This window comes from Arachis ipaensis, chromosome B9, assembly GCF_059453495.1.
Source record: "Arachis ipaensis isolate K30076 ecotype BB chromosome B9, ASM5945349v1, whole genome shotgun sequence".
Lineage (NCBI taxonomy): Eukaryota > Viridiplantae > Streptophyta > Magnoliopsida > Fabales > Fabaceae > Arachis > Arachis ipaensis.
The window spans coordinates 148,836,665-148,864,333 of record NC_142444.1 but is presented as its reverse complement, the minus strand read 5'-3'; the positions used below and the strand labels follow the sequence as shown (position 1 = coordinate 148,864,333).

The following is a 27,669-nucleotide window of genomic DNA, read 5'->3' as shown; positions in this document are numbered from 1 at the left end:
TTTGTTAGTTATTTATTGGATTATAATTTGATTATCTGAGTAACTAATTAATGATATTAATTATAAATCTATTTATTTTTTATTATTGTTGACTATAACTTGTTGAATAGAATTTATTGATTTTTGGCAATTTAATAGCGTATAATATATATATATATATATATATATATATATATATATATATATATATATATAATGGTGGATTGTTGTCTTTTTTTTATTATTGATGTTTATGGTTATTTTTGTTGTTGTGTTATGTTGTTACTGTGAATAGAGTATGAATATCATGAGCCATTGTATGTTGAAGTTGATGGTAATTTTATTTAGGCTATGTTTTGTTTTCTGTGTTTCTTTTTCTCTTAGATTTTTAAATGGTAACCTTAAAAAAATAATCAATAATAATCAGTTTCAATATTTGTATCTAGACATATCCTGTGATTAAGAGTGGCAAATGTGCTAACCCGTCCCGCCCTGCTTAGTAAGGTGGTCTTGAGTTCCATTTTCGTCCCGTCTAATGGCGAGTTAGCGAACTAATCCCGCTAATTATCTTTTTTTAATTATTTTTTATTTTTTATTAATAAATTATTAAATATTATATAATATATATAATTTCACAACATTTTAATAAATTTATAATTTCTAAGGATATAAAATAATTATAATTTTTAAATTCACAAATATTAAAGTCTTTATAATTCTAAATATATAATAAACATAATCATCAACATTGTAAAAAAAAATAAACATTATCCAAAATATATAATTAAACATTTTCAAAAGATCTTTTTTTGAGTTATCTTTTTTTAAAAGATATTATGAAAAATTAAAAGTAATTTTATATTTGGATATTTCATGTAAAAAGATCTTTTTATCTATCAATTATGTTTGTGTATAACGATATAAAAGTACTTTTTTGTTTATTTATTATATGAAAAATATCTTTTTTTAAGAAAAAAATATCTTTTAAAAAAATGTAAATTACAGCTTTTCAAAAAAGATTTTTTTATTTTTCTAGTATTTTTATTTTTACTCCTAGAAATTTGTCTAACACGCTAAAAAAAGATTTCTTTTATTAAAAAATTTGTTTTTATCAAAATAATAACGCCCAAACAAGCACATAGAACATAATTCAAATTATAACTTAGAACATCTTCACTTATCATCTTCAATTACAAAAAAAAAAAAAAAAACAAAACGACGGGCCCAAGGAAGCCCTCCCCGCACCGCCGAAACCCGCCAAATTATAACTTAAAACATCTTCAATTATCATCTTCAATTATGAAGAAGCATATTAGACTATATGAGGGTACCTCTACTCCAGATGTCAAATCATTTATTCCAATTTTGATCAAGGATCCATACTTCATGATTGACAATCTCTCTCCTTCAACTATTACAAGTAATATTTGTTATTTGTTAATTTTTTTTTTGTTTCTTCTCTTTCTTTTGTACTTTGTGTGTGTGACTGTTGTGTCTTTCATATTAGTGTTTTGTAGACTTAAACGCTAAGTGTTACAAACATTCACCTTTTTCAAAAAGAAAATCTGATGATTCTATTGTTATTGTTGAAATGGTCAAGCATGATAAAATACAGGGTTCAAATATTAAAGTTGTAAAGAAGTCTCCCAAGAAACCACCTATGCCTCCATTGATGCTATCCTTTTACTAGTTTCTACTAGTTCAGTCTTCTATTGTTGATTGCTATATTAAGTCATCACAATCTCCTGATACCGCTAGCTTAATTGGGGATGCTGTGAAGTGTATGTCTCATCGCCTTTTGGGTAAGATGAAGACAATTCCCAATGCACATTCTTATCCAGTGAATGTAAGTGATGAGAGCTCCCAAAAAGGGGACAATGGAGACTTTCCTAATTTATTTGCTTTTGGAGATGTCCTTGATGATGGTACTACTCAAAGTGTTACTCAAGATAGCCTCCAAGCAGTAGCGAGTAGTAAGAATAATGTTGGTATTGAGGCAGGTATTATATGCAAATAAATCTTGCTAGAAATGATCATCTACTCATCTAAATAGTATCGTTGTCTTTTTTCATTTTTTCTTTCTATTATTCCAAATATATTGCATATGTGTGTATGTCTACATCCATTACTAATTTTTCAACTTTTCAAGTTGATTTTCGACTACTTTTCAAGCATCAAGTACTTCTAACATCACAAAGGAATTCTCAGGTAGTGCTTTTTTTGGTGTGTATCATTGCTTTTGCCTCTATTTGTTTATGGCACCAGAATTTTGTAAGTTTTTTTTACAGAAAAATAAAAAGTATTTTCTTACTTGTTTGTTTTGCTTGTCAGTTTCTATTCATGATGAGTTTGAATATTTTCATGGTGATGTGAAGATATTGTTGTTTGAGATTGTATCTTAAAATTCTTTCTTCATGTTTTCTGATGACCTCAACTGTCTTTTCAAAAAACTTGAGTATCAAATTTTTTTAGACGCATGGATGCTCTATCACACACCCATGCAGATTTATGGGGTGTTCATTGAGATGTGGTAGAAAAATACATAAATAACCTTAAATTATTTAAATTTAATAGTCCTTGTCTTGAGAATCTTTTTTTAAATTAGAGCCATCTTAATCAAATTATACTACTAAATTCATCAATGAAGGATATACTTTGTCAAAATCTTACATATTTTACAAAATAAACTGGTAGGACAATTGAAATTTGTTAAAAGAAATAACTAAAAAACAAAATTATCAGGATAATTTATGTTATTTTAAATGAATATACCACAAATAAGAAAAATACCAAAACATAATATTTTCTGGTTAAACATTAGATCTGCTATCATAAAATAATTTTCTCTATCATTAAAGCAATTCACTAATTTGTAATAAATACATAATACGTTCAAATTTTTTTTTAAAAGAAAAATACCAATTCCTTGTGTGTATTGAGAACATAATTATCATAATCGAATCAATAATTGAACCGATCAAATTATTAAATTATTAGGTTACTAGTTTAATTAGTGAATCATGGATTGAACTAATTAAAACAGTCCTACTTAAATAAAAATATAAAATACTAAAAAATTTAAAATAAAAATATAAATTCTATTGAACTAATTTAAATAAGTATGTGATGAAGTCATTTAAAAAAAATGAATCAATTTACATAACATAGCATCTAATCATAGTATCACATAACCTATTAATCAATCTATAGATTTCAATCTTCTAAAAGAAATTTCAACAATCCACAGGATCTATCATCTAAAAGAAATTTCAAATCTATCATTTAATTAATTCAAAGAGCTTATCCAACTATGATATATTTCAATCAACTATGGTATAAATTAATATATACTCTAAACAACATCAATTAATCTAAATAACAATAATAAAAAAAAAACAACAAAAAATAACCAATGCAGATACATTAATAATAGATAAATAGCAATAATAATCCAAATCATTAAAAATAAATGATTGAATAATGAAAAAAATATTTTGCTAGCATCAATTAGACCCAAGTTTTATCTTAACAGTGATGAATTTGCAAAATCAACTTACCCAACAAAAAAACATTGATACAATAAGCATCTCTAATCCTTAAACCTCCATATTTCTTAGGAGTCGTAATAATCTTCCAATTAACCAAGCTAAGACCATGGCCATTAGAATTTCCTTTCCATAAAAATTGTCTCATCATAGAATTAATCTTATTACAAACATAATTCCAAAAAAGAGAAACCTACATTTGATAAATAGGGACGGAAGAAACCACAGATATAATGAGGCACAGTCTACCAACTCTGTTAAACAAATTACTTTTTCATCCCGCAAGTCTGAAGCTTTATCGAGAACATCCTAAAACATAGCCCGACTCACTCTTTGATGATCAAGATTTACCCCTAAATAACGATTTAGGTCTTGAGTGAATTTAATAGAGGATATACCCGTGAAAAGTTTCCTTCTCCTATTAGACACTCTTTTAGAGCACAAAATTTTTCTACATTTACCTTTATACCCGAGGTAGAGCAAAAGGAATTGAGGACATTCATGACAAACTGGACTTGAATTTTTTATGCTTTGTAGAACAAAAGGAGATCATTTGCAAACACGAGATGAGATATAAGTGGTCTCCCTCTAGAGACAGCTACTGGCTCCCACAGACCTTCGAACACTTGATTGTTGATAAAACAAGCTAACCTCTCCAAGCACAAGACAAACAAATAGAAAGACATCGGATCTCCTTGTCTGACGCCTCTTTAGGTAGCAAAAACCTCCAACTTTGACCCATTCTAAAGGATAGAAAGAGACAAAGAACAAACACATAGCATAATAAGCCGAATAATAGAAGAGGAAAAATCAAAACTAACAAGAGTATGCTCAAGGAATCTCCAATCCACTCTGTCATATGCTTTCTCCAAATCGATCTTGAAAGCCAGAGTTTCCTTCTTGGATTTGGTATGCTTCATAAAATGAAAAACTTATTGAGCAATGATAATATTGTCAGTAGTTCCTTTACCCGAAATAAAACTACCCTAAAGAGGACTGACCATATCAGTTAAGAAAAGGCGAAGGCGATTAACAAGGACTTTGGTAATAATTTTGTACAAAATATTACACAAATTTATGGGCCGAAAATCCTTTAGAAGAGTAGGAGAAGAGACTTTCGAAATCAGCACTATAAGAGTCTCTAAGAGAGAAGGGTCCAAGAAGATACCACAAAAGGTGTTGTTAACTAAAGACTAAATATTATAATTCACAATGCTCCAATATTCCTTATAAAAAGCAGCCTAGAACCTATCAGGGTTAAGACTTCTAAAGGATTCACGTTAAATAGAGTTGTTTTAATCTTTTTCAGAGTCACCAGCACAATAAGATTCTCATAGGCCTCCTTGCTCAACGTAGGTAATAAAGGATAATCCTCCAAAATATCCAAATTAACATTCACTATTGAACAAAAAAGAGATTGAAAAAAAAATTAGCTTCTTGTTGGAGAATGTCCGATTCAGTTACCCAAGTGTCATCATTAAAAAAAAAGCCATGAATTTTGTTTCTCTTTTTTCGAACCAAAGTTTGGATATAAAAAAATTTGATATTTTTATCCCTAAATTTAACCCATTGCTATCTAGATTTTGGTACCTAAAAAAATTCTTCTTAAATTAGCACTTTATTTTATTCTTCCACGCAATTTTTCTCCTTAATTCTCAAAGATAGAATATCCACAACCTCCAATTTTTTTTAAAGGGTGTCAATTTGAAACTCCAGCTTACGTTTCTTAACAAAAATATTGCCAAACACTTTAGATTTGAAATCCAAGAAACACTTCTCAACATCTCTTAAGTAGTCGGTAATAGTAGGCGCTTCCAATCTTGCTAAACAATATCTTAGTAGAAAGGATGAGTAGTCCAAGCTACATGAAACCTAAAAGGTCTATTTTTCTTGAGATGAAGCATACCAAAATAGTGTAAGAGAATAGGGCAATGGTCAGAGTGCAAATGATAGAAAACTTTAGAATAGGCTTCAGGGAAGAGACTGCCCCAAACAGGATTAGCAATTATCCAATCTAGCTTTTTGGCAATACTTTTGAACTCTTAAATTCTATGATACCTAGTGTAAGACCTTCAAAAACTAGAAATTTTCAAAAGGCCATAATAATCTAAAGCTTTCACAAATTTATTGGCATGAGAATCATAGAAATTACTCCCTTTAACTTTCACAGGAGACATGACTTCATTGAAATCTTTGAGTAAAACTCAAGGATAACTATGACTCTCAATTAAGGAATGAAGGTGTGTCCATAGAAGAGTATGAGTTGCATATTGAGGGCTTCCATAGCATTGTATAACCACTCAGAGCTACTAATACTAATTTTCATAGTTAAACATTGATAAAAAAACTTAACAAATATGGCAATTAATAGAATTACTAGATAAAAGGAACCAAATTCCTCCTTTATGACCACCTGACATTAATAATACCTACAAGTAAGTAGCCAATATTTTTTTTTAAAAATATTGCATATTAGCAAAAGGAATATGAGTCTCAACTAAAATAAGAGAAGGGTGAAACTTCTGAATTAGTTCCTTACAATCGAATCAAACATAGATGTTCTAACTTTTAAAAATTATTTTTTAAAAATTAATTTTTATAAACTATTTTTAAAAAGTAAAAGTATTAGAAAGCTAGGATAGGTAAGTCCAACAACATCTTCAATGTTATTATCATAGGTTGCATTTGTTTACAAGTATGAAATACTAAAATAAAGACAGAGAGACACAATTCATATTTAGTAGATGAGACATGAACAGAAATATTATATCTAAAGACAATAAATTAGTATAATTTGTATCTATCCTCACAAAAAAGACATAAAAAAAATTAACAAAGAGACATAATTTTTTTGTTATTTTTATTAATTTTTTATAATTATATATTATTATTATTATTATTATTATTATTATTATTATTATTTCTTTCTAACTTTTTTGAATGAAAATAATGAGAATAAATCGAACTTTTATAATTTGTTATAGTTTAATAATTAAATAAAATAATAAAATATTAATTTATATTTTTTTTAATGTTTTGTATTATTCTATCCTCGTAATAAAATATTGGCATGATGATGTTCATAATGAGGTTGAGCGATATATTAAATCTTTTAAATCTTGTTAATATACGTTTTCGAAACACGTATTATAAAAATATTATTAAAAAATATTTTGTTAAAAATTACTTAAAAAATAAGATTTTTATATTTTTAATACATATACATATACAACTAATTTAAAATTTTCTATTATTATATTATTAAAATGTGTGCTAAAGATAGCTAAGCCCTAAATTTTTTTTCCTTATACATTAGATTTGTATGGAATAAGACTCTGGGACGAATCCACCCTTTAGCCGTTACCAACCCTTGAGAGTTGACAAACACGTGCTGTCAAACATACCAAACGTGGATTAATGTCAAAGAGAACATACGCGACACCAGCCCCAAGTCCCCAACAACAAATCATACACCCCTGGGGCCTTCTTTGTAAAAAAAAAATATATATGCATCAAGATTCAATTACTTTTTATTATATAAATTTAATTTTCATTATTTTCATACAAATTTTTACATAATTATTTAATCTAATTATTTGTATACTAAAAACTAATTACTAAATAAATTATTTATATAAATTATATATTAAAATATATAAATATATAATAATTAATTTTCCTTTACACATATCATTTTGGTATTTAATCATATATTATTTAAACATATAAATTTAATTGGACCACAATATTTACCTAGTAAGTGCATTTGCTTAACTGAAGAAAAGAGAAAAATAAAATAAATAAACGGGGAAGGAGGGAGGCGGGGAGGGAGGGTAGGTGAAGGAGGAGGGGGTTGGGAAGGTGGGCAGAAATTTGAATATAATTACAGAAATTGCCACCACTGAGACTACCAAACACCACCACCAACCCCTTTCTTTTGTATCTCAAGTTTCAACCACCAAACCTCAACCGCTCCCTCCTTATTACTCATTTCAATTCAATTCACCAATTTTCTTCTTCCACCTGCGTTTATTTTCAATGGCTTCTTCTTCTACCTCTCTCTCTTCGAAGCCGTTCCTCCGCGGTTCCAACTCTCTTAATTGCAACATCCGATCCCTCTCCTCCGCCTACCTTCAAGTCTCCCTCCGTTCTCGCATTCCCAAAAACCTCCGTCAGTTCTCTCTCTCCTTCCATCTCTTCGTTTTTTTCTTCATCGCATAATAATATATAAATTTCTCTTCCAGTTATTATTGTTAGTTGATTTTCAGATCATCAGCTTATTCTTGTAAATTCGTGTTCTCTATTGCGTTTATTTATTTGCTTTTTTGTGAATGCACCTTTTCCAGCTTAATGATTTTGAATACTGAATCTGTTGCTGTATTTTAACGTTTTTAAGTTCGATATAGCATGAAATTCGCTGTAATGTGTTCATTGTAATTGTTGATTTCGTTTTTAGTTCATGTAAGAACTCCTCGGAGGGGGATTACATACATGTTTCATCTTATGTGAAATTGATTCTTAATTTGATTTATTTATTTATTTCCTGAAACTTTCTACCTAAGTACCTATTAGGATTTTAGATTTTAAGCTTCCTAGATGATGTATACTTAGTTCGAACTGCTTCTAACTTAGGTTTGAGTGTTTCTTAAATGATAATGAAATTAAAAGAACTGGTTGGTTTGTAATCTTATGCCAGTTATGCATTTAAGAGTTCATAGTTAATGATATTGAGATGGACATTGTTTTGAGTTTCTGAAGTCATTGGTGAATTACAGAGATACGGGCAGCCGGGAGTACCTATGGAAATCACTTCCGGGTGACAACATATGGAGAGTCTCATGGAGGAGGTGTTGGTTGTGTCATTGATGGGTGTCCTCCTCGCATCCCTCTCTCCGAGTCTGACATGCAAGTTGATCTTGACAGAAGGTACTGCATAGTGGAAAACACTTAACAGGCTAAAGATGAATATATTTTAAGATAGCTTTTCATTGTTGTAACTATGAATGATAGGAAATGCTTGTTTTTTATGCATCACAAAATGTCTCTAAAGAGTAACATTGTACAGTTCTTGTGTATAGGAGGCCAGGCCAAAGCCGAATTACAACTCCTAGAAAGGAGACTGATACGTGTAAAATATTTTCAGGAGTCTCCGAAGGTTGATATTTTTCTATATATTAGTTGGGAAGCTGTATATTTATTGCCAAAAAAAAGAAACACTGAAGTATAATTTGTTAATTGCAGGACTTACTACTGGAACTCCAATCCATGTATTTGTACCTAATACTGATCAAAGAGGACATGTGAGTATCTAATGATAGAGCTTATATTTATGTACGGAAGAGTTAATAAAAAAACAAGCAACACTTATTGTTTATTCTAAACTTGCTGTTATAATGTTTAACTAAAGGGAGATCCCCCCCCCCCCCCCCCCCAAATTTTTTTTTTTTTTTTCTTTGCACGTGTGTGTGTGTTTGGGGACTATATATTATTCGGAACTTGCACCTAAAACCTGCCATATATTTTTTGTCTACTTACTTTGAATTGGTCATGCTAAGACTGACGTTAGATGGGTGTTTTCTTGGATGACACATTTGTGCTTGAGAGGACTCTCGGCTCTCCGATTCCCTTCCTACTAAGTGTTAATCTCCCTAACTCTCTTTTCCACCCAACTTTTATACTAATTCTTAACTGATTCAAGGTCCAATAGCCTTGATTCCTGTCATACTCAATCTTTTGGTACATCTATCATCCTTATTTGGCAATTGGTTAGATGAAGTAAATAACTTGTTAGTTGTGAGTCTTGATAATAATAATTGATTATGATTTATGACTGACTCACAAGTTCATATTTGGTATTCTTTAGTTGATTCTGTAATGCTTATAGCTTTGTTCATTACATTTTCTGGGTTTCAGGACTATAGTGAGATGTCATTAGCTTATAGGCCTTCCCATGCGGATGCAACCTACGACATGAAGTATGGAGTCAGATCAGTTCAGGTATCAACTTTTATGATTTCATTAGTTTGGCATTTTCTTTTAATCAGACAGGCATTAAACTTATGCATCAGGGCTCTTATTTTTAAGGGTGGTGGTAGATCTTCTGCAAGAGAAACCATTGGAAGGGTTGCTTCTGGTGCTGTTGCTAAAAAAATCCTTAAGGATTTTGCAGGAACTGAGGTGTGTACTTGTCTTGTGGTTTAGGCTAGAGTTTTCTGCCAATGAAGTTTTTGTCCCTTTTTTAGCGGTCCATTGCTTATTCTTAGAAGAAACTGTAAAATTGTACCAATAGATATTAATATGGGATAAAAATATTTCGAATCTAATTATCCCCCTTTTTCCATTGTATGTCACGTTTTCTGTTATTCTTCTATCAGTTCCCACCTTTGAAAATATATGCAGAGAGTACATATTTTCTTCTTCTTGATAGGCAAAAAGTTTTTAAACGAGAAAAGAGGAAAGTACAACAAGGGAGAGGATAAGAGATCCTCTAAAACAAGAAAAGAAACATGGAACTTTACCCAGTTAAGACATCAGCAAAGTTGTCCAGCATCGATTATTTCTATATGTCTATTCATAGTTGGTGTATATTTATGTGCATGTATCATGTTTTTATATGCCAATTCCTTCAGGATATCCTTTGCTAAAGGTCTCTTACTTTTCAGATTCTTGCATATGTGTCTCAAGTTCACAAGGTTGTTCTGCCAGAGGATTTAATTGATAATGAGACTGTGACACTTGATCAGGTATTTTAAAGTGAATATTCATATATGTTTATTGGTGCCTTCTGTAAAATTGAGCCAAACAAAAGAGTTTAAAGGAGATTTATTGTATTCTATACATAGAGAATTGAAGATGACTATTTGTTTTAACTTTTAATATTTTTAAATGGATTTTGAATGGTACTAACTTATCAGGTTGACAGCTTCTCAACCCTCATCTAACGGATTGTCTTTGCATATCATGTGTATGCTTTTCTTTACAATTTTGTGTTAGGAAAATAAAAATGGCATTTATAGATAAAAAGGCCAATGCCATAATGTTTTACTGACTGCAGTAAGCCAAATTGGTGGATATTCTCTCTAACTTGCTTTCATAATTGGTTATTACTCTGTTATATTATTGCAATTCTGAAGCTGAAATCTTGCTTTGGTATATATTCTATGAAAACTTTCCAGATCGAGAGCAACATTGTTCGATGTCCTGACCCTGAATATGCAGAGAAGATGATAGCTGCTATTGATGCTGTCCGAGTTAGGGGTGATTCTGTTGGTGGTGTTGTGACATGCATAGTGAGGAACTGTCCACGTGTAAGTTTTCTACCTTTTTCTGTCTGCATAAAATTACTGCGCAAGTTAGCAGTTACAATTTAGGGTACAAGTAAACTTGTAAAATTGATTAAATATATAACACAAAGGTTTTATGGGTGAGTGTAAGGTACTCGGTAGTTGGTACCTATGGATAATAATAGTACTAGTAATAACAAACACTGAAGAGAATTTCTGGATTTAACATTGAATTTCAAGAATACAAGGGGTATGGCATTTCAAGAGGCCAAAACTCTCATTGTTGAATGGTTGTTGATTCTAAAATTAATCTAATGAAGGCATGACTTGAATCTTCTATAAAATCTAGAAAACACTGGAAGGCCTTAGTTGAACTCAAACAAGCTGTGCTAGTCATCCTTGGGAGGTTTAAGAGCTTGCTTTCATGTGTAGCATGTATCCATGATTAAATTTGTATCCCATCAATGTTAAAGAGTGCTCTTTTGATCCTGCTATTGGTACTTTAATAATTAGCACGCAGAACAAAAGGAAGACTGCTTTAACTTATTCTAGTGCTGTATTATTTGATGTTCAATATACTTTCCACCTAAGAGTATAATTGAATCTATTATATATCAGGGGCTTGGTTCACCAGTATTTGACAAACTTGAAGCTGAACTGGCTAAAGCTGCTATGTCATTGCCTGCAACCAAGGGCTTTCAATTTGGTAGTGGGTTTGCAGGTATTTCGATTGTTTATATTTATTGACTCTGATTGAATGTGTTACGATATGTCCTGACTATGGCAGAATTGTTTTAAAAATGCTATTTTCGTCAATTACTTTTGTCTGATGATGGCTTGATGAAATCATTACAGGTACCTTTTTGACTGGGAGTGAACACAATGATGAGTTCTATATAGATGAACATGGAAGGACAAGGACAAGAACAAATCGTTCTGGTGGGATACAGGTATCAATTTCCATTCTATTATTACTAATTAGCTGTCTCTAGATGTGCAGTATGATGGTCACGTGTCTATAAATGTTTTACTTACTATTGTATGTATTGATAATCAGGGTGGAATTTCCAATGGAGAAATCATAAACATGAGAATAGCTTTTAAGCCGACATCAACTATTGGTGTAAGTCCATTCTCTCTCTCTCTCTCACACACACACACCTTTTTGTGTGGGAAAGTTAATCAGTAATTGAGGTAGTTTACTATATGTTCACTAGATGTTTAGCTGATCAGGCGGTCTTTCTCGTGACAATTTGACTGTGTGTTTACTTAAGTATTTTATCCGAAGTGAACATGGTGTTATGCTTGTGCAGAAGAAGCAAAATACGGTGACCCGAGATAAAAAAGAAACAGAGCTGATCGCTCGTGGTCGTCATGATCCTTGTGTTGTCCCAAGAGGTTAGAAACTCAGCCTTTTGCCTTCCTCATTTCTTCTTCTTGGAAAGAGATTATGCTTCATATATTAATTCATTTAAGTACATTAGAATTAACTGAAACTAAGATCAGATAGTTCGTTATGTGATGAAACATTTTCTTGTATGTTATACTGTTATCTTCAATTACAAAATATAAACATTTTGTTTGCCTGCACATCCATGAGTGGAAAAATGTGTGAAATCATTGCTTGGACCGTTGTTGCAGCTGTACCCATGGTAGAGGCCATGGTAGCTTTGGTGCTTGTGGACCAGTTGATGGCGCAGTATGCGCAGTGTAATCTGTTTCCTGTAAACTCAGATTTGCAAGAGCCTTTGTTGCCCGTATTAGAGCCAGAAGAAGTAATCTTTTGAATGATATAATGTATTTTTTTGTGAGTGCAATGTATCCTCCTGTATTATCATAAGATTTTAGTTTTTAATTTTTAGCTTTTCCCCTTGCATTTTGCCTGTGAGGATTGTAGAACGCTTAGCTGCAAAAGCGGCAAGATAGATCTATATTCTTATATTGAATTGGACCGTATCCGTATGACTTTTTCCTGTAAGAAATGTAACAGATTTTGGAGATCTTATGATCTTATCAATAAATGAATCTTTGGCAAGCTTGCATGTTCATATTGTAAACTGCTGGTAATTCTGGTTTCTGGGTATACACCTTTTGTTTTGGAGGTCGATCTAGGTATACACTTTTTATTTTGTTTGGGTCCTGATCTAGGTATACACTTGAGAACACTTAGTTGATTGTTGGCCGGGATTGTTGTTTGGTTTTGGTGTTCAACTGTGGGCCTTTTTGGTTGTTACTGTTAAGGATTCCTCAATGTCATGGCCCAAAGCCCACATCAAACTGTCTCTTAAACCTCTGCAGAACAACACCAAAAAAAAACTTTCTGGAGAAACAAAATCAGACGAAATAAAAATACCTCAGAAAGAATCAATTTGGGTTGGTCTTAATAGTTAGTATACAGTATACTAGTATGTTTAAGCTGGAAATTTGAATTTCACGCATGCAGTAACTTATTAGCCAATAACAAACCTTTAAATGTAGTAACCTGTCGGGACGAGAGATACGGGAAGAAACTAAAAAAAACCGCAGAAAAATCAATAAATAAAGGTCATATTTGATTAAACTTTGCTTAAGTCTATATAACTCAAAAAATTCAAACATGTCAGCCAATTTAATAAACCTAGGTTGTTGAGGTATCATAGTTGGGTTATCTCGGATTAGGTTACGTAATAACCGAAGCTTTTACACAAAGGAAAAAATCAATTATTTATTATGAATTTAGATCCTCTAAATTTTAAATTTGTACTTTAAAGGGTAAAATGTGATCTTCTACTCTTGAATGGTTTCTCTCTCATATTTATTTTTGGTTCCACCTATAAAATAAATGGTGAGAGATCACGTTTTACTCTCTAAAGTAAAATTCAAACTTTAGAAAATTCAAATCCATTTATTATATACCATTCGCTAAGAAACTATTGTAAATTATTTACAAAGTCTCAGTTTCTATCTATCATATTCAAGACAATAACTAATAACGTTTAGCAGAAGGAATTGTCGAAAAAAAAAAGTGAAAGTGAAATGTCGTTAGTGCGCATGGTGGTATTCAATTTTGTAGTGTACTAGTAGTGTTAATGCTTATTTATCCATAATAATGACTCTTTAAGAATTGACATCATAACAATACAAATACCCTAAATCATAATTGTGTTTTTTTGAGCTAATTAATAACATGTCAAAATTAAAATCATTTTCGTCGAAACAGTCGCTAAATAGTGATCCACTTTGTATGGTTATGAACTTATGATCACCATAGAACCTTTAACTTTGAAGCTTATCAAATTTATCATCCACTAAAGCTCCGCATGGGAATGTTTGAAGTGATCAAAGTCAATTCATAAGCCATTCACAGCAATAAAGAAAAAAGAGGTGAACCATTAAAAATGTCCTTAGAAAAAATTAGGCACAGGTAAAAATATTAAAATAACAAAAATATTCTAAAATATTTAAAACATGACAAAAATAATAAAAAATTATTTTTATAACAAATAATTTTTGTATTTTACAAACTATTCTTATGTATTTAATTCGAATTTTGGGAAAACATTTCAATAACCATTTAAAAGATGCATGTAAAAAAGGGGGAAAAACTCAATCTTTTAAACTTTTTTTTTTTATTTTTTTTAAATTCAGCCATTCACAAAAAAATGAAAAAGAAGTTTAAAAGATTGAATTATGATTAATCAAATTTAATAATAAAATGCTCTCATATTTTAATCATACTCGTAAACAACTATATCAAAATTTGATTCTTAAAATTAATTTTGTAAATATATATCCAACTTATTTTTTCAGAAAAAAATCCTGAAAAAAAAAATAAAAATCCTATAAAGAAAATTCACAGGTACTATTTAAAATTGACACCTACTTTTAGGTGTCCCCGATAAATAATGCCTAGGAACTATGGATGTACAAATAATAGTATCACCATATACGAATTCTCCACGCCTTTCCATTTAGTAAATTATATTCACAATTTCACCATGCAGATCCTTTAATTTCATAGGTTCCTTGTTCATCAGTCCTTGTCTTCCCAAAATTTATCGAAAATTATGCACACTTTATTATGAACCAACTAATAGTCCACGTTTAATGCCATTTATTATCTCAATAGTGCATGTGAAAGCGAAATATCAGTCCACTATATTTTCAAATCTTCGGAAATTGTTATTATTAGTATCAACACAAATGCAATTCCTGCTAAAATGGGACTCTCTTAACTATTAAACAACAATAAGAAGTTTATGAGAGCACGCCTCCTAATTATATGGACTTAACTTTTAATGAGTATATTGCATTATTGTTATATGTATATTCTCATTTTTTGGTGTCACTGTTTTTCAGTTAGCGACCCTTCTAAATTATTATTCCATTACAACTTTGAACCGTATGTGACTGCCTTTAATTTCGCCATCATCATTTGAGCTCATATTAGATGCTGATGGAAGAGAGCAAGATAGAGATTGCAAGAATTAGTGACATAATAATAATAATAATAATAATAATAATAATAATAATAATAATAATAATAATAATAATAATAATATTGTTTACATATTAAAATTAATTATTATATATTTATTTGTGTGTATATATATATATATATATATATATATATATATATATATTAATTTATTTTTAATATGTGTTTTATATTTTAATATACATTTAAATTGATGATTAATTTTAATAATTAATATTAGTATATATTTAATATGGTTGTAATAATAATAAGTGGAATAGTTTTAGGTTGAGTAATAGAGAACTCTTAAAACGGTACCTTCCTTTATTTTCGTTATCATCATTGTCGTTATTAGTATATAATCCAATTTAATTGAGTTTAGTAGGACGTCACATTTGGGACCTATGAGCATTTCAATCAATCAAATTAATAATGATATATAAATATAATAATGGATGGTTCATTGGGATCATTGAAGATAGCAAAATTGCCCACCAATGGTGTAATATAAGGATAAGGCAATAATTTTAATTTGATTAAGAAACAAAAAAGGAGAGATTCCATTATGATAAAGTTTGGACATCCAATAGGGCTATGGAACAGTATCTTTTATAGGGTGCATGAAAATGGAGGGTGGGGGTGGTGCCCTATGGCCAAATTAAAGATAATGAGCATTGTGGAAAATAATAATAATAATATTGTAGGCTAATAATAATAAAAGACTACTTAAGACTTTGGAAGAAAAAGAAGAATAGAGCTAAAGAACATGACAAAAAGGAACGCACCGACTGTTATTGTTTTTCAAATAAGGACTTGACACCAGCTAGAGCTAGCTACCTACAATGACTTTATAAGCTACTAATTTATGAAGAGATAGATTGTCGTAATATATAGTATAGGAGACCTCTTACACCTACAAGTGTTTTTGACATATAAATTTATATAAATTGATTTAAATTTAACAAAAATAATCTTTAGTTTAAATTGTGTGTAAACATATATTTTTCAACTCTTAAATAGCATAAAAATTATGATAACAAATGATTCTTTTCTCTCAATCAAAATCGCAACACTAAAACTTCAAATAACGATCAAAATCTCTCAAAAATCTCTTAAAATAGTTGCAAAAAATGAAGGAAAATTTGAAACTGAATTCGAAAAGAATTATAAAAAAATAAAATAAGAAGATAAAGAAGAAGAAGCAGCAGAAGATGAAGAAAAGGAAGAGGAAGGATTTTGAATTATACAGAACTTATCAGTACAAAAATACCGAAAATTCTTTAATAATACACATAAATATCTTCGTTTTATACCAAAATTTGCTACAAATACACAAAAATATTTTCTTTGATGTTGTATTTTTTTTTCTTATGTTTTTCTTATTTTTTTTAATTGAATGAATGTAAGTTCATTCTCTTCCAAATAATTTTGCAATATTATGTATTTTTTCTTCTTCTTCTTTGTTTGATTTTTTTATATTCTTGTTAAGAGAGTAAAACAAGAAGAAACTTGAGAAGATAAAACAAGAAGGAAAAGATGAATAAGAAAAAAAGAAGAAGATGGTGATGAACTGATGATGGTGAAAAAAAAGTAGTAGAAGATGAAGAGGAGGGAGAAGAAGTGTTTTGAATTATACAGAATTTATTAGTACACATACACCAAAAATTTTTAAACAATATATATAAATATTTTAATTTTACACTGAAATTTGCTGCAAATACACAAAAATATTTTCTTTAATGCAAAACTCCTATATTACATTCAATTCAAACCATCAACGATGAACAACAATTTTCACAAACAAAAACAATATTATTCACTTATAGAATCATAAACTACTAATGAAAATATTAATTAGAATCGAACCTCATCTCAACCACTTGATTTGATTCAAAACAATAATCCACTTCGCTCTGGTTCAATTGACAATTTGAACTCAAATTATTCATTATTTTCAACAACAAGATAACTGTTCAAAACTGATTTCAGAGCTTAATTTCAAAAACGTAAAAAACGAAAGAAATCTCAAAAAACGAAAAAAATAACGTAGAGAACGAATAAAGAGAAACGCAGAAAACGCAGAAATGGAAGAGAACATATATCAAAAACGCTGAGAAAATTTAAAAATAAACAAAATTCTTTTTAAAAAGACAGTTATATATTTGCGCTTGATTGAAAAATTAGTTAGATAGTAGCGCGTAAGGTGAATTAAGTTAAAGAAACTTGTATGGACTTATATTAAAAAATGAGTTGTATGTGGAGTATATTTAATAGTATACTAGACAACCAATTTTCAGGTTCATCTTACTATATTAGTTTCGTTATTACCTCTACTGATCAGTGATCACAATTCACAATATATCTTAGTCTATAAGTTGCACTTTTTAAAGATTAGCTTAAGATAAAATATAGATATGCTCTTCAAGGATTTAAATTTGTTTGGATGGTTGTTATTAATAAAATATTTTTGCTCTTGTATGTGTTCTAAGATTTTTTATTAAAAAAATTCAAAAATTTATAGAATATTAATATTTTAGTCATTTTAATAGTTGGTTTTAATTAATATATTATATATTTTTTATAATTAAAATTAACAGTTAAAATTATTGAAACATAGTGTTCTAAAACATTTAAAATTCTTCCTTTATTATTATTGGTATTTTTGTTTACCTAAAATATATACATAGGATATTAGCAAGTATAGAGATTTTTTTTTGTTCTACTATTTCAATGCTTTTGCATTGTGTTTTGGGGCATTGAGGTAGCATTTAGATAGTGTATTAGCCATAGAGACTATAATGATAAATAAATAAAAATTGTTATTTTATCATGTTTGATAGTAATGTAATATATTGAAAGAAAACACCAGAGATTTTTGTGTTATTATTCTATTTCAACATTTTAAAAGTATTTTCATCCCAAAATCACATTTTCTTTGTCTCTATTTCTCATTCAAATAAATTCTCATATTTTCCAAATAGAATGTTATCTTGTCAAATGATTGAGGTCATAAGAATATAAATTCAAACACTCCTCCATTCTCGTTGCATTAAAATTATTTTAAAAATATTATATGCATACAAAAAATAATTATTTTATATATATATAATTTAACTTATTTTTTATGTATATTTTACATTTTAATTTATATTCTATATAAATAACTAACTTTTTATGTATATTTATTATAGTTGAATTTTTTTTTTTTACCAAAAATATGAGACTCGAACCCGCAACCTCTTAATTAAGTATAGGGAAATTATGCTATTTGAGCTATTACTCATTGGCTATAGTTAAATTTTTTAGTAGATATATCAGTGTTGAATTTCATCTAACTTTAACTAAATAGAATAATATATTCAATAAGATATCCAATTCCCTCATATAATTTCTCCTCAAAAAATGAAGAAAATTTTGTTCCGCTTTCTAAACAATAAATTAAAACAGGAAAGTAAGGGGCTTCTCTTCTAATAACGATAGCTTGTATCTTTGTACCTTCCCCTATACTACTACCATTGTCACTTGCCTTTCACATAGCTTCACCGACTCATCAGATGGCGACATTTTCGTTTCATTTTTGAACAATTTTTTTTTTATATTTGAATGTTCTTTAGTTTCTTTTTTGAAGTTACATGCTAGGGTTTATCTCAATTAGTAAAATCTATAATACTGTGTTTAGAAGAGAGATTGAAACTGAAAAATAAAAATTGAGAGATAAAGACTGAGAAATAAAAATTAAATTAAGTCAAATATATTAGACTGAGTTGTATTTCAGTATCATATTTAATTTAAGATAAATATAGAGAGTGAGGAATAAATTTAAAATTTAAAAAAGTTAAATAAAAATATTTTTGTAAAAAATATAAAAATTTTAGTATTCATCTTTAAAAATTTCAATCTCTTGTGTCTATACTATCTAAAAATATTAAAGATGAATATGGAGATTGAATAATAGTAGATTTGGAATTTAAAAAATCAAATGAAAGTATTTTTGTTAAAAAAAATATAAAAATTTCAGTCTCTTGTATCTTTACTTTCTAAAGATATTGAAATGACTGAAATTTTAATTTCAATTTCTAATCACCGAATATAATTCTCAATCCTTATTTAATTAGTCGTAGTTAAGGTTCTGAAAACTAAATCGGTCATTAAATCGTTTAAATTAGTTTATTGATTTAACTAGAATAATTGTTTTATAATAAAATAATAAATAAAATATAAATAAATAATACACTAAAACATAATTATAATTTAATATAAATTTTAAAATATTATTTAAATTTAAATCATTATATAAAATATTATCTTAACTTCTCCAATTATAAATTTAAAACAACCCCTATTGTTACTTTAGCTAAAAGAACTCTAGATCGAACAAAAAATAGTGTTAACTTCTTCAATTATAAGTTTAAGAGCTTTGTGACACAATAAAAGTATTAAACACCAACTTATGGTAATATGTGCTATCAAAGGACACATACATACGCTCATGTTTTGTGTGTGTTGTTGCCACCTTATTTGGCTAATCAAGTTTAGTTTTAAAGTATGAAAGCTCAAAGATTTTAGACGGTAATTTTTTAACCAATAAAATAAAATTAACAATATTCAAACTTTACACATAATTACTTTTAAGTCTTAAGTTGACATAATAGTAATTAATTATATATTATTTCAATATTTTTCTATATTCAATGATATATATTAATACAGACGAAAATAATAATTATCTGATTCTGATAGCTAAAACAATAAAATATAATTACTAAAATATTATTAAGACGATAATTATTCAAGTTCATTTTAATACACAATTTATTATATTTTGTGATTAAATTATAAGTATTCTTTTAGGAGGCATTTTTTTTCATTTTTTTGGTTTATAAGTAATTTATAGATACTCAACCTGACAAAGCAGGGACAATCCATTGCACAATATTTGCAATAACCAAAACATAAACACATATCAAGAACCTCTCATAACCTGCGAGTTCATTTCAATACCCATTTTTTTGTTTTACTATGATGTTATCCATGATTTTTAATTTTAACACAAAAATTAACATACTTTAACAAAGATTAACAAAATTTTTAATCCAATTTTAACAAACTGAGCATAATGATTAACAATAGAAAAAAAAATACTGAATGAAGCAATGAGCACAAAATTTATGATAAAAAAATTTTAACAAGATTTAACAACAGCAAAAAAAAGTAAGAACGAGGTAGTAACAATTTATCACCATCAATTTATCATCGATATTGTTAGAGAATCATTAGCATCAATTAGGATCAATTAGTATCGTCTATATTTATGTAGTATATCTGTATATTAATTATAGGATTCTATGCCTTTATTACTCTGATTCATTTAGCAGCTATAAATACCTCTTGTATATTGTACTTTCGATCACAACTCAATAATACACTTTTCATATTATTCTCTCAGTCTCTTGTTTCTAACATGGTATCAAGAGCTTAGGTCTTTTTTTTTTCCGATGAATATTAGTTCATAGCCCCTTTGTTTTTCCTTGTCGGCAGTGTTCTTTGGCCTCCTTTTTCGTTCTCTTTTTGACGCTTTGGTTCGTCACCCCCCATAACCATCTTGTTCGTCTTGTCGCCGTGATTCCAACGCAACCAGAACCGTCCCCATCCGCCTCCGGACGCGCCTCCACGCGCCGCCGAAAGTCGCTGCCACGACCAGTTTGATCTTCCCTCCCGCTGCCACTCGTGCCTCTTTGATCGCAATTTTCGAGCTGTTTCCGACGCTTTGGTTTGTCACCTCCAGCATCATCGTATTCTTCTCTCCGTCAGCTTTCCAAAGCCTCCGAGATCGCCGCCAAAGACCATCGCACGCGCCCACACGCGCCGTTAGAACATCGCTGTCCACCACCATTTTTTCTCATCCAGAAGCTTCAGCAACCGTTGGATCTTCGTTCAGATCGGACGTCCCTGGAGCGTCCACGTGTCACCCGGTAAGCTGGTTGGCAATCCTGACCCGCGACGACCCGACCCGACCCCCTTGACCCGCGTGTCACCTGTGCGCCAGCGTGCCCCCCTTCCGCCTATCCGGTACTGCCACGTGTCGTCGCTCGCTGACGTGGCGCTGACGCATCGCTGACGTGGCGCTGACACATTGCTGATGTGGCGCTGACGTTGCAGACAAGTGGGACCCTCCCTAAGGTTTTTTGGTGAGCTCTTTCCGATTTTGCCATCCGTTTCCTTATTTTCTGCTCCGAAATTGCAGTTTTTCTCTCCTCTCCTTGTTCTCTATGACTACTTTTATGAAAAAATCAGATGTTTTTGCTACCACAGACAGAAAGGGGGCCTTCTGTCGCAACTGTAACCGTTTCGGGCACCCGTTCTCCAGCTGTCCCTCTGTTGAATGTCGCACATGCCACCAGAAAGGGCATATTAGCTACCATTGTTCACAGTTGTTCTGTCGTTATTGCAAGCTCTCGGGACATTTGCTTACTACCTGTCCTACTCGTCCACCGCGTCCTGCGCCTGCTTCTGCTGTTGCTGCTACTACTGAACCTACCACTGTCTCTCTATCTGATATTGCATCTCTTCTACAGCGTCTTCTCTCTGTTTCTGGTAATGCCCCTGCTGCTTTATCGAGCCCTCCAGGTACTTCTAAATGGTACTTTGACTCGGGTTGCTTTAATCACATGTCTCCGTTGCGTAATATTTTCTCGTCCATGTCTGCAACTACACATGGACCTTCTGTCAATACTGCAAATGGCTCCCTCTTGCATGCAACACATAAGGGTTCTATATCTCAGTCATCTCTTAATCTTCCTGATACTTACTACATTCCCAAATTAAACTTCAATCTTATTTCTGTTGGTCAACTTGTTGATCTGGGTTTTGACGTCACCTTTTCTGTTTCTGGTTGTCGTGTACAGGATCCTCGGACGGGACAGATCATCGGGACTGGACGTAAGGTCGGAAGGTTGTTTGAACTCGAAAGTCTTCATATTCCTCCTGTACCAAATCTCTGTGCTGCTTCTTCTCCCTCTACCCTTCACTTATGGCATCAACGTCTTGCCCACACCTCCTTAGGAAAACTGCGTCCTCTTGTATCTCAGGGTGTTTTAGGTCAGGTTCCGAATGAATCTTTTGACTGCATTTCTTGCCAAACTGCCAAACAACCTGCTTTATCTTTTCACAATAATTCCTCTCTTGCTTGCTCTCCTTTTGATCTCATTCACTCTGATGTTTGGGGCCCCGCTCCCACTGCCTCTATGGGCGGAGCTCGATACTTTGTTGTTTTCATTGATGATTATTCCCGTTTTACTTGGGTTTATTTGATGACTAATCGCCATGAGTTACCTAAGATCTATATCAACTTTGCTACTATGATTAAAACTCAGTTTTCCAAGGCCATTAAGGTTTTTCGACGTGATAATGCTATGGAATACCGTGATTCCAAACTCTTAGCCTTTCTTGCAGAACAGGGTACTCTGTCTGAATTTTCTTGTCCTGGTACGTCTCAACAAAATGGTAGGGCTGAACGCAAACACCGTCACATTCTTGACTCCGTCCGTGCAATGCTCCTTTCCTCTTCGTGTCCTGAGCGTACTTGGGGTGAAGCTGTTCTTACTGCTGTTCATATTATCAATAGACTCCCTTCTTCTGTTCTTGGTAATGTTACTCCCTTTGAGCGTCTTTTTCATACCCCCCAGATTACAGTTCTCTTCGAGTTTTTGGTTGTGTATGTTTTGTTCTTCTTCAGCCTCATGAACATAGTAAACTTGAACCTCGGGCTCGTATGTGTTGTTTTCTTGGTTATGGCACTGAACACAAGGGTTATCGTTGTTGGGATCCTCTTTCTAAACGTATTCGTATATCTCGTCATGTTGTCTTTTGGGAGCACCACATGTTTTCTCGGTTCTCATCCTTTGAGTCGATTCCTACTACTCAGTCACCTTTGTTTACTAACCCCAATGTTGATCTTTTTCCTAGTGATGATTCTACAGGTTCTATCTCGAGTGACCCTCCACAGCCTCCTGTTCCTCCGCCTTCTCCATCTCCCGATGATTCCAGACCGGACGATGATCCTGCTCCTACCGTCATGCCTCCTCCTCCCGCTCGTTCTTCTAGGGTAAGGAATCCACCTCCTCATCTTCTTGATTACCATTGCTTTTCTACTATTCTTCATCAACATGAACCTAAGACATTCAGAGAAGCCTCCTCAAACCCAAATTGGCAACAAGCAATGCAAGAAGAATTACAGGCACTTGAAAAAGCACACACTTGGGATCTGGTTGATCCTCCTTCTGATCAGGAAGTTGTGGGCAGTAGATGGGTATACAAGATCAAGACTCGCTCTGATGGCTCTATTGACCGTTATAAGGCCCACTTGGTTGCTCAAGGTTGTACACAAGAGTATGGTATTGATTATGAAGAGACTTTTGCCCCTGTCGCTCGCCTTACGTCTGTTCGAGCTCTTCTTGCCATTGCCGCAGTTAAAAAATGGTCTCTTAGTCAGATGGATGTGAAGAATGCATTTCTTAATGGGGATTTGAAAAAGACAGTCTATATGAAACCACCTCCGGGATATCCTTGTCCTTCTGATAAGGTTTGTCTCCTTCGCAAGGCACTTTATGGACTTAAGCAAGCTCCTCGTGAATGGTTTGACAAGTTCAGCACTACCATATGCAGTCTTGTTTTTACTTCTAGCCCTAATGAGAATGCGCTCTTCATTCGTAAAAGCGAACGTGGAGTTGTTCTTCTACTTTTGTATGTTGATGACATGATAATCACTGGGGATGATGTTGATGGTATCTCTGCTCTCAAGGCCTCACTTCACCGTACCTTTGAGATGAAAGATCTTGGTTCTCTCAGGTATTTTCTTGGTCTTGAGGTCATCTCCACCGATGATGGCATCTATCTCTCTCAGGCTAAGTATGCTTCAAATCTTCTTGCTCGCGCTGGGATTACAGATAGTCGCACTGAGTCTACTCCTCTTGAGCCTAATGTTCGATTTACCCCTATGGATGGCACTGTTTTGGATAATCCGACACTTTATCGCCAGTTAGTTGGAGGTCTCGTCTACTTGACTGTCACCCAACCAGACATTGCCTATCCGGTTCATGTCCTCAGCCAGTTCTTGTCAGCTCCTCGTACTACTCACTATGCGGCAGTTCTTCGCATTCTTCGGTATGTCAAAGGCACTCTATTTCATGGCCTTCATTTTTCTGCCCATTCCTCTTTGACCCTTCAGGCATACTCTGATGCTGATTGGGCTGGTGATCCCACTGATCGTCGTTCTACTACTGGTTACTGTTTGTTTCTTGGCGACGCTCTCATCTCTTGGCGTGCTAAGAAGCAAACATTCACTGCTCGCTCAAGCACAGAAGCTGAATACCGTGCCCTCGCTGACACCACTGCTGAGGTTATCTCGGTTCGTTGGCTTCTCGAAGATCTGGGTGCTCCTCAGTCGTCTCCTACTGATGTGTTTTGTGATAACCGCAGTGCTATTCAGATTGCCCATAATGATGTGTTTCATGAACGCACCAAACACATTGAGATTGATTGTCACTTTGTTCGACAACGTATCCTTATTGATGCTGTTCGTCTCATTGCCGTTGGGACACTGGATCAGACTGCTGATATCTTCACGAAAGCTCATCACCCGACTCGCTTTCGGACTTTGTTATCCAAACTCAAGTTGGTATCCTTAGCTCCCACTTGAGTTTGAGGGGGGATGTTAGAGAATCATTAGCATCAATTAGGATCAATTAGTATCGTCTATATTTATGTAGTATATCTGTATATTAATTATAGGATTCTATGCCTTTATTACTCTGATTCATTTAGCAGCTATAAATACCTCTTGTATATTGTACTTTCGATCACAACTCAATAATACACTTTTCATATTATTCTCTCAGTCTCTTGTTTCTAACAGATATAACAGAGTTAACCAACCTAGAACAAGCAAGAACAAGCTAGTACGCCAATAACAGAGTTAAAATTTATCAAGAAGCAGTGAGTAAAGTCAATCAACCAATCCAATCAACCCAAAAAAAGCTCTGAGCACTGACTGAGCATCCAAGGCATTACCTTCAGTGAGGGCAGTGACCAGAGATTTGCTCGAAAACAACAGACGATGGGAATATTATAATATTTCGTAATAAAACAACAGTTCGTTACAAAAACTAACATAATTTGTAACAACAAAAATTAGGTTGTTACATAATATTAGCATGTTTTGTAACAACTTATAATGTTGTTACAAAACATTATTATTCTATAACAATCACCAATTATTATTACAAAAAAATCATTTTTTGTAACAATTTTAAATTTGATACAAAATTTTTGTTACAAATGTTCCATTTTCTTGTAGTGAAAGCTAGCGATGAACACTGGTGAGCTGGAGACAGACGACTGCAGGGAGCTGGCCACGAACACTGGCGAGCTGGCAATGAACATCACGGACGAAAGACGGCGGAGCACACAACTAGAAAATGGATTAATACAGACAGATTTACAGACGGATTTAGTCTTAATTACAGACGGATTTTTGGTTACCGACGAAATTACCGACGGATTTTGTCCCTCTGTAAAAGCCCCGTCGGAAATTATTTACCGACGGATTTTTTTCCGTCAAAAAATTACAGACGAATTTTTAACAGTTACCGACGGATTTTCCCTCTGTAAATTTTCTATCTATTTCCCAAAGGCGACGGACTTTCCGACGGATTTTTCGTCTGTAATTACAGACAGATTTTTCGACGAATTTTCCGTCTGTAATTACAGACGGATTTTCAGACAGATTTTCTGTCTGTAATTACAGACGGATTTTCCGACAAATTTTCCGACTGTAATTACAGACGGATTTTCCGATAGATTTCTTGTCTGTAATTTAAACCTTGGAAAATCACCTCACACTAAGATTACAGACAGAAAATCCGTCTGTAAATTCGTCGGTAAAGTAAAATAGAAATTTTTTTAAATTTTTCCATTGCAAAATGAATACTTTAGGTTTATTTTTTAAATTTCCTCCATCAAACACACTGTAAATTGAAAAAAAAAAGACCAAAAATTATATAGATAAACATAATATTCATTACATAATACCTATAAAATTGGATGTTATTTTTCAACATCATTGGCCAATATATGACTATCATAAAAAGGTACCCAAAAAAATAAACTATTGACAGAACTATAACTATTTACATTACTCATTGACACTACTAGTTCCTTCATTTTCAACAATTTAAACAAACAAGATTTTATATTGATCATATTTCTTTTAGATTGCATGATGGTGACTTGCTCAGAGCCATTGACAAATACACCTCCTCGACAAATAAACCATTAGACAAAAACGCTACTTTCGATCAGTCAGCAGGAGTATACCCTTAGAGGCTGGACCAACTTGACCTGGAGCGTAATAATGCCAACGAAAGAGTTCAACATCTCTTCCTAAAGGATCGTTTTTGCGGACTACCTGAAAGCGTTTTGGGATACACAATTTAGCTAGTATATATTGAATCATTTTGGTGCATCTGTCAAGTAAGGCAAGACAAGTCCAAAAGAGCAATCAAAAGCTCAATAAAGCAGCAAGGCAAATCTAAAAGAGCAAAAATAAAAAAGTACACCTGAATCACATGCTGAATTGGACTCCCGGCTTTTTTCAGCACTCCTAACTGTAAGCATGTTACTGTAATTTTCAATAACTGACATTGATTAATGATTGTGAAATTCTTTTTTTTATGTTGTTTTTACTTACTCAAAGTGAATAGGGCATTTCCTTATGTGTCAATCAATGAATTCCTTGAAATCCTTTTAAAGAACCTATTACCTGAATGGCTTGCATGCTTTGTGCATCTGAAAAGTCAATTCCATCTCGATTGATAAACCTAATTGAATTCAAAGTTTTCAGTCGCTTAATCAAGTACTTTATGAAGGCCAGGTATCACATAGAGATGACACTAAGTCTATTGAATCAGGTCCAAAACTAGACTGCATTACACCTATGTAAAAGCAAGTAATAAGGAAAATGCCAAATGCATATAGCCATCTATCTACATTTTCGTCTTTCATTTTACAACCTTTCTTCCACAAGCTAGATGTCAGCTTCAGTCCACTTAGTCATTTATAACAGTACAACTAAAGGATCTTACAAGTATTTTCTAACATATTTGAATTGTTTTCTTAACATCCAACAGAGAATATAAGCAAGCAATCATACAAGTAGCAACAGATGACTAGGTTCTAGTTCTTTAATTTTTCAAGTTTAGACTGAAGATTATTATTTACTACAATTCATAATCCAATTACTGGTTAGTAGTGATTGCACTGGAGTAATACTTTTCAGCCAGAAAGTCAAACTTACAGACTAGACAATAAACAGAATTATCAGATAAATTTCTACAATCACAATATCACA

At 32.1% G+C, this 27,669-nt stretch overlaps 1 protein-coding gene across 2 annotated transcripts; it reads left to right on the top strand.

Annotated features, from left to right (window-relative positions):
* Positions 1–7,300: 7,300 nt before the first annotated feature.
* Positions 7,301–12,842, top strand: LOC107617961 (chorismate synthase, chloroplastic). Of its 2 annotated transcripts, XM_021110658.2 has the most exons (13): positions 7,301–7,695; positions 8,300–8,450; positions 8,603–8,679; positions 8,766–8,824; positions 9,438–9,521; positions 9,609–9,701; positions 10,187–10,267; positions 10,700–10,831; positions 11,426–11,528; positions 11,663–11,757; positions 11,865–11,930; positions 12,121–12,205; positions 12,449–12,842. In XM_021110658.2, exons 1-13 carry the CDS (start codon positions 7,563–7,565, stop codon positions 12,592–12,594), a joined length of 1,305 nt encoding a protein of 434 aa, XP_020966317.1. In that variant the 5' UTR covers positions 7,301–7,562; the 3' UTR covers positions 12,595–12,842. The 2 variants fall into 2 exon arrangements, with proteins under 2 accessions (XP_020966317.1, XP_088355593.1); XM_088499467.1 differs by having other exon boundaries at positions 7,304–7,695; positions 9,438–9,701.
* The last annotated feature ends 14,827 nt before the right edge of the window (positions 12,843–27,669 follow it).

What these genes read in the sequence shown, in the direction of transcription:
- LOC107617961 (XM_088499467.1), top strand. Translation starts at nt 7,563, where the DNA reads ATGGCTTCTTCTTCTACCTCTCTCTCTTCGAAGCCGTTCCTCCGCGGT. An exon ending in TCGCATTCCCAAAAACCTCC is followed by an intron (nt 7,696 to 8,299) that starts GTCAGTTCTCTC and finishes GGTGAATTACAG; the next exon opens with AGATACGGGCAGCCGGGAGT. An exon ending in AGCCGACATCAACTATTGGT is followed by an intron (nt 11,931 to 12,120) that starts GTAAGTCCATTC and finishes ATGCTTGTGCAG; the next exon opens with AAGAAGCAAAATACGGTGAC.